General features: G+C 49.1%; 1 protein-coding gene across 1 annotated transcript; it reads left to right on the top strand.

Moving 5' to 3' along the window:
- Nucleotides 1-446: 446 nt before the first annotated feature.
- Nucleotides 447-5,425, top strand: LOC125638826 (membrane-spanning 4-domains subfamily A member 4A). The gene is made up of 7 exons (XM_048855021.2): nt 447-530; nt 943-1,060; nt 1,633-1,743; nt 2,273-2,329; nt 2,443-2,592; nt 4,094-4,216; nt 4,616-5,425. Exons 2-7 carry the CDS (start codon nt 1,001-1,003, stop codon nt 4,661-4,663), a joined length of 549 nt encoding a protein of 182 aa, XP_048710978.1. The 5' UTR covers nt 447-530; nt 943-1,000; the 3' UTR covers nt 4,664-5,425.
- Nucleotides 5,426-13,438: the final 8,013 nt, after the last annotated feature.

Below are 13,438 nucleotides of genomic sequence, written 5' to 3' on the forward strand. Positions count from 1 at the left end.
TGGAGTGGGTGGGGGAGAGGGGTGATCTCCCTGTCATGGCCATCTTGGTGTACGTCTCTTTTCCTGGTGGCCCTTCCCAACATATTCACATTTCCAGAACGGCAGATCCCCTCAACCACCCTACAGCCACTCATTCCCATCCCCTGGAGCCACCCAGCCCCACAGGCAGCTGCCTGGCTTGGCCCCCAGATGGGCCATGCCCCTTGGCTCCTGAGGCACTGTGACCTTCCCTGGGCTGGATGGGAGCTGACAGGCCCCTTCCCGCCTCCGGCTCCCCACGCAGGGGGAGAGCAGGAGCACAGTGACTGTGCAGGGCAGCCTGTGCTGAGTTGTGCTGAAAGCTCCTTCTCTGTGCTAAGCATCCGGCAGCCCCACAGGAGGTTGGGACACTTCCTGGCAGGCCTCCAAGGAGACACAAGGGATCAGATCAGTCTGGGGGGGAGCAGCAGGAGAACCAGGCGTAAAGCTGGTGATTGGAACCCACACTGTGAGCCTGGAGCCCACCTCAGTGTCAGAACAGAGAGACCCAGGTAAGTGTGGAGAGGGAGGTGTGTGTGTGTGTTGGGGGGGTCAATGGGGAGGGCAGTAGATGGGATGAGGGGTTTGGGGGCTGGATCACTAAAAGAAGGGGTGACTGGCCTCAGGGGGGTGAAGGACCCTCTGGGACAGGACAGGGCCCCTGGCCCTCATTCCCCCTGACCAGAGGAGTCTCTCATCCTGGGACACCTAAATCTGTGCCCCTATCATAGTCCCCTCTGCTTCCAACTTGTCTCCTAGCTAGAGACCAGCCTGTTCGCCCTCCCTTGGGGCTTTTCCAACAGGGACCAGGCAGATACTCCTGGGGTGCCTCTCTCATAAGGGGGCTGCATCGGCTGGGGTGGGGGAGATGTGTCTGCTCCATGTCCTCCTCAGATTGACACTACCCCATTACCCCCTTCACAGGCTTGTTTGCAGGAGTCCACTCGGGGATTGTTCCGTGTCACCACGCCCGGGGGCCACCATGCCAGAGCTGGAATCCCTGCAACACAGCTTCCTCGGGGTGCAGCCCAGAGTCTTTGGGGTGAGGCCTTTCCCAGGGAGACACAGAGCTGCGGCTTCCCTCCCATGTCTCCTGCCTTGGTCTCCTTGATGTTCCCTCAACCAACAGCTGGGGCAGAGCTCCCAGACCTGGCTCTGTGGGCAGTGGGGACCCAGCTCTTTTGCCATCCCTTAGAGATGAGGGTGGCACTCTGGGGGATGTGGAGAAGGTGGGTGGGGATCCAGCAGTGCCACTACCTGCTCTGGGAATAAGGAGAGGCCAATCTTCTCCCGGGCCTGCTCCTCTGCTGCCAGGATTCCAATCACCCATCTAAGGGTCCTGAGTAGCCCTATGGGCTCTGCACTGGCCCATAGGGCTACTTGGGATCCCTTCTGATAAGGCTTGAAACTCAGAAGAGTGGGGGCAAGCAAATGCCCATGTGGTTTATCAGCACCCCCCCCACCCCAGCCCTGATGCCTGGCTCAGCAAGGCTGGCTTGTGCTCCCTGCATTCCAAGGGATGGCATCCCTGCACATTGGTATCTGACTGGCATCCTTAGTGACTGTGATGCTCCCAGCCCCCTTGCCAATGGCTGTAGCATCTCTCATTGCCAGGCGGTGCTAGTGGTGGTGGGGCTGCTGCAGATGGCCTTTGGAACCCTCTTCGTCATCGACAGCTGCGCTTACACGGATAGTGTCGGCATCCACTTCTTCCCAGGAATCCTGGTAAGAGAATGAGTTGTCTCAAAAAGAACAGGAGTACTTGTAGCACCTTAGAGACTAACAAATTTATTAGAGCATAAGCTTTCATGGGCTACAGCCTACTTCATCAGATGCATAGAATGGAACATATAGTAAGAAAAAATATATATATATATACAGAGAAGGTGAAAGTTGCCATACAAACTGTAAGAGGCTAATTAATTAAGATGAGCTATTATCAGCAGGAGAAAAAAACTTTTGTAGTGATAATCAAGATGGCCCATTTAGACAGTGAACAAGAAGATGTAAGGATACTTAACTTAGGGAAATAGATTCAATATGTTGTCTCAGCTGCCCCTGCTGGCCCACCCACACACTCTTCAGTGCCCTGGGCTCCCCACATGCAGAACTCTGGTGCCTCTCAATCCCAGTCCTGCACCTCCTGCAGCTCTGCGGAGGCCCTGCAGTGCCAGCCCTGCTTTCCTAGTGCTGAGTACCCATCTCTCCCACAAAGCCCTGACTGTTACTCCTTGTGCTCTGACTCTTTCCCTAGTTATTCTTGGCTGGCATCATTGCCATCGCTGCTGACAGAGCACCTAGCATGGCCCTGGTGAGTGATCAATCCTGTTCCTCTGTATCTCTTTCTTTCTCCTTCCCCGCGCCACTCCCTTAGGCACCATGTTGATCCATAGCAGCATTGCCCATAGTTCTGCTGTCTTCCAGGTGAAGGCCTGTCTGGTGATCCAGATTATTGCTGCAACTGTTGTCATGGTGATCAACTTCCTCTACATGAGGGACCTGCTCTCCTATCTCAGTTTTGCCTGTGACCTCCAGGACCAACTCCAGAACTGCCGTGTGCACGATCAGATCCTGGTGGGTTCCCCCCCCCCGATCCCGTGTCTAGCCCTGCCTTGTTTTGGGAGGCCATTGACTGTTTTCTGGGGGAGATATATGATCCTGGGGGATTCAGTCTCCATCTTCTTTTATGCCTGGGCTTCCACTCCACCCCCTCAGTTGCTATAGATCTGAAGGCCAGGGTGGACTATTGTGATCATCTACTCTGACCACCCGCATAGCATGGGCCAGAGAATGTCATGTCTTAGGTTTTTCTCTCACCCCATTACTGTAGTATCTGAACACCTTACATGCTTTAATGTATGGATCCTGGGAGACAGGGCTGTGCTATTATCTCCATCTTACAGATGGGAAAGGCAAACTCTCACCACGCCTAAATACTCATGAGGATCTGGGGCTAAGTGACTTGCCGTAGATCACACAGGACATGGATGTCAGAGCCAGGGATGGTTGGACCACCCTTCCTCTCCCAATAATTGGACTTTACCCAATAATTTCTGCCCAGCTGAACCCAATACCTTGTGGGTTGAATTGCAGCATCTATCTGAAACCAGTCTCAATTTAAGAATTCCAACTGGATTTCAGCCAATGGGAAGCCATCACAGTGGTCCAGTGTTCCAAGATAGGAGCCCACCACCACTAAAGCCCCCACTGGATATCTTTGGGGAATTCTGAGGGTTTTGTTTTTTCAAAATCCTGCTCAATTCTCCTTTTCCTCCCACCCCACCCCAGTTTGTATTGGAAAATCTGTGGGATAGTCCCTCAATTCCCCCTGACATGAATAGGATGGTTGGCGTTTGTATTGGAGGTTACTAGAAATCAAGTTGACTTTTATTTGTCTGATCATTCTGAGTTTTCAAACAATTCTACTGACTTTATGCAATGTGCCTCTGAAGCTGCATGTCTAAATTAGTGCAATCTGGGACTCAGGGGAGCTGGATTGAAGAAACCTTATGGTTAAGGCACTGATCTGGAAGCCAGGAGTTCTGGGTTGAGTTCCTCAGTCTGCCACAAACTTTCTGTATGACCTTGGACAAGTCACTTCATCTCTCGTTGTCTCAGTTCCCCATCTATAAAATGGGGATAACAGTCCTTCTGGTCTCCCAGCTTTTGCCTGTCATGACTATTTAGACTGTAAGATCTCTGGGACACAGATCATCTCTTACAATCTACTCTTAGGACAATGGGATCCCAAGCTTATAGGTCCTACTGTAATATTAAATTATAATCGTAGTCTGGTAAAGTGCCCAGCACATATTAGGTGCTGCATAACTAATAAATGAATGATGACTATTAAATATTCACACAGTGTAGAATTTCTATGGTGTACATTTCCTATAGTCCCTGGCATCACTTACAAGGGGGCTGGATGAAGCTCTTAAGAAGATATTGCAGCAGTATAAGCGACCATCCTCCACAGACTGCCTCTGGGGATGGATGTAGTTGTACACTCTAGTTTCTATGCTGGTTTCCAGGGATATGTCTGTCTGTAACTCTCTGTCCCTGGTCTGTTCTCTAGATCTACTGCACGGGCATGCGGGGCATTGCACTGTTCACAGCGACTCTGGGGTTGTGTCTCACTGTTTCTCTGGCAGCGTTTGGATGCAAAGCTGTCTGTTACCAGAACTCTGAAGATGATGTGGTAATTAAACAGCAGCTGAATAGGGGAGAAGGGGAAGAGAGAGAGAATAGGAAAATGGGATTTTTATTTTAACAAAATAGCTATAACTACAGACACATACAGCTCCAGTTTCAGCTTTGTCTGTCTTGCTGACTGCAGGCTATGCGTTGCTGGAACTTTATACAGCACGGACACCTAGTGGCTGAGTAATACAGTACACATAAATTATATCATTACACAGATGGTGGGTGAGAATGGAGGAAGGACTGGGGTGAAGTTCCCAGGTACATTGCCTTTTCATAGCAGGGCAATCAGGATAGGTGGGTGCTGGGAGGAAGCAGGATGGCGGCCTGGGGGTTGGGTTTCAACACTGCTGTACTTATGGATTATTCAGCACGCTCTGTTTCATTTCTTTTCCAGCCCATTGTTGTCCTTAGCTCTCATGAGGTAAAAGCAGATCCTGAGTGAGAGGGGCCCTCTTCATGCCACCAGCCTGAGTGACATCATCAGACAGCTCCCCCAATGGAGATCCCAGTGGTTTCCCTGCCCTGAGCAAGTGCTGCTTCACTTGTGAGCAATAACCCATGGCAAGGGGAGGGGCCAAGTACCCAAGCAGTGCAGGATGCTGTGCCAAGGGGCAAAGCCAGGCAGACCTTCTCCTTAGTAGAGATTGGCAGATTTCCCACCTTCCCCTGCCACAGTGACCATTCCCAATGGCTTCTCCACCCAGCTGGCAAACGGCCTGGATTCTCCCCTGGTCAATAAATGGCCTCTATTTCCTCACCTGGGTACAATTAAAAACTGTACCCAGCTAGGCAAAAATACAGTCCACTGGCCAAACAGATCAGAACACTTCCATGCCCCTAGGCCACTCAGCTCCAAAGGAGTGAGAAAGGATGGGGTTATCCACCAGAACAAAGCCACTGGGCCATTTGCAGCCCTGGCCTAGGAAGATGCCCCAACATTGACTCCAAAGGGAGTCTGCACCCATTTACACCCGGACTGAATTTGACCTGTTTTGTCACCACGTTACATGATGGTACATTATCCCCCAATGGGACCTGTTAATATAGGGCAGTACCATCAAAAGTGGGTGTATGCAGGGATAATAGAGCTGGTGGTGCTTGGTGATTGTGTCTTCAGGGACAGACACGGGCATCAACTTGACCTGAGTTATTGCTGATCTAAAATGTCTCTTGCTTTCATTTTTTAAACAAATTAAACATTTAATTAAATCCCAGAGTTCCTTCTATTTCTGGTGTATCAGGAAAATGATCTTCCATGAATGCAGTGCTTCCCATCCTGATGGATGCCAGAGTCCTGACTTCAGAATGGTTCTATACACTAGAGCTGAGCAATCATTGGAATTTCCATCCCATAGGAAGTTCTGACATTTAGATGCTTGTTTCCATCTAAATCAGGACAAAATATTAATTCTTCACTGAACACAAAGTTCTGAAAATTTTTAATTCAGAAATGTCTAAACATTCCTTTTGCCATTTGCTATTGAAATGTTTTGAGATACTTCAGTATTTACAGCATATACCTTAGCTGCTGTAGTGCCTCATGGGAGTTATAGTTTGGAAGCATGATGCCCTCCATCTTCTTTATGGGCTTTGTTCTCTTGCTGGACTACATTTTCCATCATGCATCATGCAGCTTGGTTAGAGGGGAGGCTGAGTGGCATCATCTTTGAAAACTCATGGTGATCGGGGGAGGTCCCAGACGACTGGAAAAAGGCTAATGTAGTGCCCATCGTTAAAAAAGGGAAGAAGGAGGATCCTGGGAACTACAGGCTAGTCAGCCTCACCTCAGTCCCTGGAAAAATCATGGAGCAGGTCCTCAAGGAATCAATTCTGAAGCACTTAGAGGAGAGGAAAGTGATCAGGAACAGTCAGCATGGATTCACCAAGGGCAAGTGATGACTTGGCCTGACTAATCTAATTGCCTTCTGTGATGAGATAACTGGCTCTGTGAATGAGGGGAAAGCAGTGGACGTATTGTTCCTTGACTTTAGCAAAGCTTTTGACATGGTCTCCCACAGTATTCTTGCCAGCAAGTTAAAGTATGGACTGGATGAATGGACTATAAAGTGGATAGAAAGCTGTTTAGATTGTCAGGCTTAACGGGTAGTGATCAATGGCTCCATGTCTAGTTGGCAGCCGGTATCAAGCGGAGTGCCCCAAGGGTCAGTCCTGGGGCCGGTTTTGTCCAATATCTTTATTAATGATCTGGAGGATGGTGTGGATTGCACCCTCTGCAAGTTTGCAGATGATAATAAACTGGGAGGAGAGGTAGATACGCTGGAGGGTAGGGATAGGATACAGAGGGCCCTAGACAAATTAGAGGATTGGGCCAAAAGAAATCTGATGAGGTTCAACAAGGACAAGTGCAGAGTCCTGCACTTAGGATGGAAGAATCCCATGCACCGCTGCAGAATAGAGACAGAATGGCTAGGCAACAGTTCTGCAGAAAAGGACCTAGGGGTTACAGTGGACGAGAAGCTGGATATGGGTCAACAGTGTGTCCTTGTTGCCAAGAAGGCCAATGGCATTTTGGGATGTATAAGTAGGGGCATTGCCAGCAGAGCGAGGGATGTGATCGTTCCCCTTTGTTCGACATTGGTGAGGCCTCATCTGGAATACCATGTCCAGTTTTGGGCCCCACACTACAAGAAGGATGTGAAAAAATTGGAAAACATCCAGCGGAGGGCAACAAAAATGATTAGGGGGCTGGAGCACATGACTTATGAGGAGAGGCTGAGGGAACTGGGATTGTTTAGTCTGCGGAAGAGAAGAATGAGGGGGGATTTGATAGCTGCTTTCAACTACCTGAAAGGGGGTTCTAAAGAGGATGGATCTAGACTGTTCTCAGTGGTCATTCTCTTTAGTCCTGCCGACAGTCGTATTTTACCGTCTTCTGGCGAGCAGCCAGGAGATGAGAATGGCTAGCAGTCCTACTGCACCGTCTGCTGCGAGCCAAGTTGTAAAAGACAGATGGAGTGGATCAAAACAAGAAATAGACCATATTTGTTTTGTACTCATTTGCTCCCCCTCCCTTCCTCCCTCCATGAAATCAACGGCCGACAATTGTTTTGGTGAGGTCTGTCAGGGGCACCTTGAAAAATTTAATGGAGATATAGTCCTGCCTGGAATACAAGAGGGCAGGATAGCTCAGTGGGTTGAACATTGGCCTACTAAACCCAGGGTTTTGAGTTCAAGCCTTGAGGGGGCCATTCTGTGTGACAGTTTTTTTGTTTCTCCTTGATGTAAAGCCACCCCCTTTGTTGATTTTCATTCCCTGTAAGCCAACCCTGTAAGCCATGTCGTCGGTCGCCCCTCCCTCCGTCAGAGCAACGGCAGACAATCGTTCTGCACCTTTTTCCTTGAAGACGCCATACCACGGCAAGCATGGAGCCCGCTCAGATCACTTTGGCAATTAGGAGCACATTAAACACCATGCGCATTATCCAGCAGTATATGCAGCACCAGAACCTGCCAAACCACAACTGAGCGAGTAGGCAATGTCAGCGTGGAGACGAGAGTGATGAGGACACGGACACAGACTTCTCTCAAAACAAGGGCTCTGGCATTGTGGGCATCATAGTGCAAATGGGGAAGGTTCATGCCATGGAATGCTGACTCTGGGCCTGGGAAACAAGCACAGACTGGTGGGACTGCATAGTGTTGCAGGTCTGGGACGATTCCCAGTAGCTGCAAAAATTTTGTGTGCGTAAGGGCACTTTCATGGAACTTTGTGACTTGCTTTCCCCTGCCCTGAAGCACCAGAATACCAAGATGAGAGCAGCCCTCACAGTTGACAAGCGAGTGGCAATAGCCCTGTGGAGGCTTGCAATGCCAGACAGCTACCGGTCAGTCGGGAATCAATTTGGAGTGGGCAAATCTACTGTAGGGGTTGCTGTGATGCAAGTAGCCAACTCAATCAAAGATCTGCTGATATCAAGGGTAGCGAGTCTGGGAAATGTGCAGGCCATAGTGGATGGATTTGCTGCAATGGGATTCCCTAACTGTGGTGGGGCCATAGACGGAACCCATATCCCTATCTTGGAACTGGAGCACCAAGGCAGCGAGTACATAAACCAAAAGGGGTACTTTTCTATGTTGCTGCAAGCACTGGTGGATCACAAGGGACGTTTCACCAGCATCAACGTGGGATGGCCGGGAAAGGTACATGGTGCTCGCATCTTCAGGAACTCTGATCTGTTTCAAAAGCTGCAGGAAGGGACTTTATTCCCAGACCAGAAAATAACCATTGCAGATGTTGAAATGCCTGTAGTTCTCCTTGGGGACCCAGCCTACCCCTTAATGCCATGGCTCATGAAGCCATACACAGGCGGCCTGGACAGTAGTCAGAAGCTGTTCAACTACAGGCTGAGCAAGTGCAGAATGGTGGTAGAATGTATATTTGTACGTTTAAAAGCGCGCTGGCGCAGTTTACTGACTCGGTTAGACCTCAGTGACACCAATATTCCCATTGTTATTGCTGCTTGTTGTGCGCTCCACAATATCTGTGAGTGTAAGGCGGAGACGTTTATGGCAGGGTGGGAGGTTGAGGCAAATCGCCTGGCAGCTGGTTACGCGCAGCCAGACACCAGGGCGGTTAGAAGAGCACAGGAGGGTGCAGTGCGCATCAGAGAAGCTTTGAAAACCAGGTTCATGACTGGCCAGGCTACGGTGTGAAAGTTCTGTTTGTTTCTCCTTGATGATTCCCCCCCCCCCGGCTGGTTCACTCTACTTCCAATTAAGCTAACCACCCCCCTTCGATCACCACTTGCAGAGGCAATAAAGTCATTGTTGCTTCACATTCATGCATTCTTTATTAATTCATCACACAAATAGGGGAATAACTGCCAAGGTAGCCCGGGAGGGGTGGTGGAGAAGGGAAGCACCGGGTGGGGGTGGAGGAGGGAAGGAGAAGGCCACAGAGCACTTTAAAACTTATTGATTGCCAGCCTTCTGTTGCTTTGGCAATCCTCTGGGGTGGAGTGGCTGGGTGGCTGGAGACCCCCACCGTGTTCTTGGGCATCTGGATAAGGAGGCTATGGAACTTGGGGAGGAGGGCGGTTGGTTACACAGGAGCTGTCGCGGCGGTCTGTGCTCCAGCTGCCTTTTCTGGAGCTCAACCATACGCTGGAGCATATTAGTTTGACCCTCCAGCAGCGTCAGCATTGAATGCTGCCTCCTCTCATCACGCTGCCGCCACCTATCATCTTCAGCCCGCCACTTCTGCTTGCGTTCATTTTGTGCTTTCCTGCACTATGACATTGTCTGCCTCCATGCATTCGTCTGTGCTTTGTCAGTGTGGGAGGACAGCATGAGGTCAGAGAACATTTCATCGCGAGTGCGTTTTTTTCGCCTACTAATCTTCGCTAGCCTCTGGGAAGGAGAAGATCCTGTGATCCTTGAAACACATGCAGCTGGTGGAGGAAAAAAAAGGGACAGTGGTATTTAAAAAGACATATTTTATAGAATAATGGGTACACTCTTTCTTTCACGGTAAACCTTGCTGTTAACATTACATACATAGCACATGTGCTTTCATTACAAAGTCACATTTTGCCTCCCTCCACCGCATGGCTAACCCCTCCCTCCTCTTCCTTCCCCCCACTGTATGGCTAACAGCGGGGAACATTTCAGTTCAGCCAGAGGCAAACAGCCCAGCAGGAACGGGCACCTCTGAATGTCCCCTTAAGAAAAGCACCCTATTTCAACCAGGTGACCATGAATGATATTACTCTCCTAAGGATAACATGGGAGTAAAATGTCCTACCATGGTGGATGGAATAAGGCTGCCCTCCCCAGAAACCTTTTGTAAAGGCTTTGGGAGTACATCCAGGAGAGCTTATGGAGATGTCACTGGAGGATTTCCCCTCCATCCCCAGACATGTTAACAGACTTTTCCAGTAGCTATACTGGCCGTGAATTCCAGGGCAAATTAATCATGAAACATGCTTGCTTTTAAACCATGTATACTATTTAAAAAGGTACACTCACCAGAGGTCCCTTCTCCACCTGGCGGGTCCGGGAGGCAGCCTTGGGTGGGTTCGGGGGGTACTGGCTCCAGGTCCAGGGTGAGAAACAGTTCCTGGCTGTCAGAAAAACCAGTTTCTCCGCTTGCTTGCTGTGAGCTATCTACAACCTCATCATCATCATCTTCCTTGTCCCTAAAACCTGCTTCCATGTTGTCTCCATCTCCATTGACGGAGTCAAAGCACAGGGTTGGGGTAGTGGTGGCTGAACCCCCTAAAATGGCATGCAGCTCATCATAGAAGCCAAATGTTTGGGGCTCTGACCCGGTGCGGCCGTTTGCCTCTCTGGTTTTCTGGTAGGCTTGCCTCAGCTCCTTAAGTTTCACATGGCACTGCTTTGGGTTCCTGTTATGGCCTCTATCCTTCATGCCCTGGGAGATTTTGGCAAATGTTTTGGCATTTCGAAAACTGGAATGTAGTTCTGATAGCATGGATTCCTCTCCCCATACAGTGATCAGATCACGTACCTCCCGTTCGGTCCATGCTGTAGCTCTTTTGCGATTCTGGGACTCCATCATAGTCACCCCTGCTGATGAGCTCTGCACTCACCTGCAGCTTGCCACACTGGCCAAACAGGAAATGAGATTCAAAAGTTCGTGGGCCTCTTCCTGTCTACCTGGCCAGTGCATCTGAGTTGAGAGTGCTGTCCAGAGCGGTCACAATGGAGCATTCTGGAATAGCTCCCCGAGGCCAATACTGGCGAATTGCATCCACACTACCCCAAATTTGACCAGATAAGGCCAATTTCAGCGCTAATCCCCTTGTCAGGGGGTGGAGTAAAGAAATCGATTTTAAGAGCCCTTTAAGTAAAAAGAAAGGGCTTCGTCATGTGGACGGGTGCAGGGTTAAATCGATTTAATGCTGCTAAATTTGACCTCAACTCCTAGTGTAGACCAGGGCTTGGTCCTGTTTCTAAGAAGACTAGATCAAAGCAAACTAACCAATCAATGCCTGGAAGCTGACACTATTTTTTGTTGCATGAACACAGCATGAAATGTTTTTTTTAAAACCGAGACTGGGCTATCACTGATACAATCTTGTCATGGTAAAATTAAGCATCTGTACCAATGGCATATTACAGATGCTGAGTTTTGCATTCAGTCAGGAAGTGCCAGAGATTTAGGCCTTGGCTACACTTGCAAGTTAGAGTGCATTAAATCAGCCCCAGGCGCCCTAACTCCTGAGGTGTCCACAATGGCAAGGCACTTAGAGTGCCTGGATTCTGCAGATGGAGCGCATCTGGTAATCCACCTACATGACAAGCATAGAGCTTTCTGTGCCCAGGCTGGAGCACCGGGGTATTAGTATGGTGATGTGTTGCATTTCTGTGCTGTGATTGGCCCCCGGAAATGTCCCATAATCCACTGAAGTCAAGTGACCACTCTGGTCATTGTTTTGAACATGGTACAGAACCAACTCCCACAGGGGATCACTCCAAAACCTTCCTCCTCAGAAAAGCTTTTCCAGCTGTGAAGGGATAAATACCGCATCTTGGCTTTGAAATGGTTAATTGTCATGAGGATAATTAACTCATCTACCTGCCCCTGCAGGCCTAATTAAAGATGGAGCCCAGCTGGAGAAGAAGCTGCAAAGTGGTGACTATAAAGAAAGGAAGCACAGATTAGGAAGCTGCTGGGGCAGAGGGAAAGAATGTCCAGTCCCTCTCTGGGGATGGGTGACTAGGGAGATGAGGAAGGTCAAGGGGGAAGCCCAGGGGGAGAGTGAGGTAGCACTGGCATCCTTTTCTGAGTAGAAAAGTCGGGTAAGAGGCTGGCAGAGGCAGGCTGTGGTGGTGAGCCCTGATAATAGGGCAGGCTCTGAACGTCCAGGGAGAGAACCCTAGAGCATTTCAACAGAGGAAGAGACACAAGGTCAAGCCTAGGGAGGGCAGAAGCGGGTTTACATTTGTCTTTTGGTTTGGGATTTTGGTGGGGGAGGGTCCTGAGAGAAGGGTGAACTTCAAGAGGTGGGGGTGTTATGCTTATAAGAAGCACATGGAATCTTTTTAAAGGGGATAAGGTAATATGCCACATTTATTGAGAGTACAATTTAAGCATTGAAATCAGCATATGCTTCCACTCACACTCCAAAAGGTTCTGCAGCTGGATCTTAAAGTTACCAGTCCTTGGTGTTGCTCGGTCAGTTCCAGTGGCCAGCTGAAACTGCACATGAGGGAGGGAAGCTGGGCCTCTGTCGAACGTGTTCGAAGCTCTGATGTTGATGCAGAACGAACCCAAAGTCCCATAGAAGTCCACACACTTCTTTTATAGCGATAAGTTCCCATACAAGTCTATCGACCTTGCTGTGTCATACCGGAACTGTCAATCACGAGGTATTCAAAGTTGCTCTTAATTAGTATTATTTTGAGTTGTTACCGGGAGGTTCTGCAGCTGTTTCTTCTCTCGTCCCTTTGGCTCAACTCCTTACCTCCTCCTTGGAGTGTGTGCCTTTGCTTGAGGGTCGTCAATCTGCCATCTGGGTGATTGATAATAAAGTTGGTGCCTCTTGACTCCTCCACTCCCTTCTTGACCATCCAGCCTAGTTGTCCTTTCTCAGTTAATTACCATACATTCTTCACTCACACCAAACAGTAAATAAGGCAATTACAGCCATAAAACTCCTATCCTTCTAAGAACAAATGTTAACACAATCAGCAAAGAATAAACTCAGAACAATTTCTTTTTACTAATTCAAGGCTACAATTTCTTCTTACTAATTCAAAGCTAGCAAAATGGAGTATAGGCCAAAATAAGCAAAATGGAGTACAATTTTACTTTAGACAATTTCTTCCCATTAGGCTTTTGGCCTACGGGGGCAGGAGAAGGCCTGGAAAAGAGGCTACTCTAGGAAGAACTCCAGGCAGGTAGCAACAAGGAGCCTGAGGGAGCAGACCTTGGGAGGATGAAGTTTGTGTGACATGCCTTGACATTAGAGGGTAAGGAGTTTTGAGAGCTCTGACATAAGGACCATGGGGCCCACAGCAAACTCAAGGAGTGGGAATATTAGTTTTTGGACTTTGTTACCCCAAAAGGGGTGGAACTAAAACGTGACCTCATTGAGTTGTGAGAAGATATGAACCACAGTGGGACTGGAGCAACCATGGACATGGGGTGCTAGAAACAAAAGACCTGCTACACCATGCCCACCCATGAGGGGGTGCATCTGCTGTGAGTCAAGTCTTGTACACTGACATA

Source organism: Caretta caretta, chromosome 6 (genome assembly GCF_965140235.1).
Source record: "Caretta caretta isolate rCarCar2 chromosome 6, rCarCar1.hap1, whole genome shotgun sequence".
Classification (NCBI taxonomy): domain Eukaryota; kingdom Metazoa; phylum Chordata; order Testudines; family Cheloniidae; genus Caretta; species Caretta caretta.

What these genes read in the sequence shown, in the direction of transcription:
- LOC125638826 (XM_048855021.2), top strand. Translation starts at nt 1,001, where the DNA reads ATGCCAGAGCTGGAATCCCTGCAACACAGCTTCCTCGGGGTGCAGCCC. An exon ending in TGCAGCCCAGAGTCTTTGGG is followed by an intron (nt 1,061 to 1,632) that starts GTGAGGCCTTTC and finishes TCTCATTGCCAG; the next exon opens with GCGGTGCTAGTGGTGGTGGG. An exon ending in AGAACTCTGAAGATGATGTG is followed by an intron (nt 4,217 to 4,615) that starts GTAATTAAACAG and finishes TTTCTTTTCCAG; the next exon opens with CCCATTGTTGTCCTTAGCTC.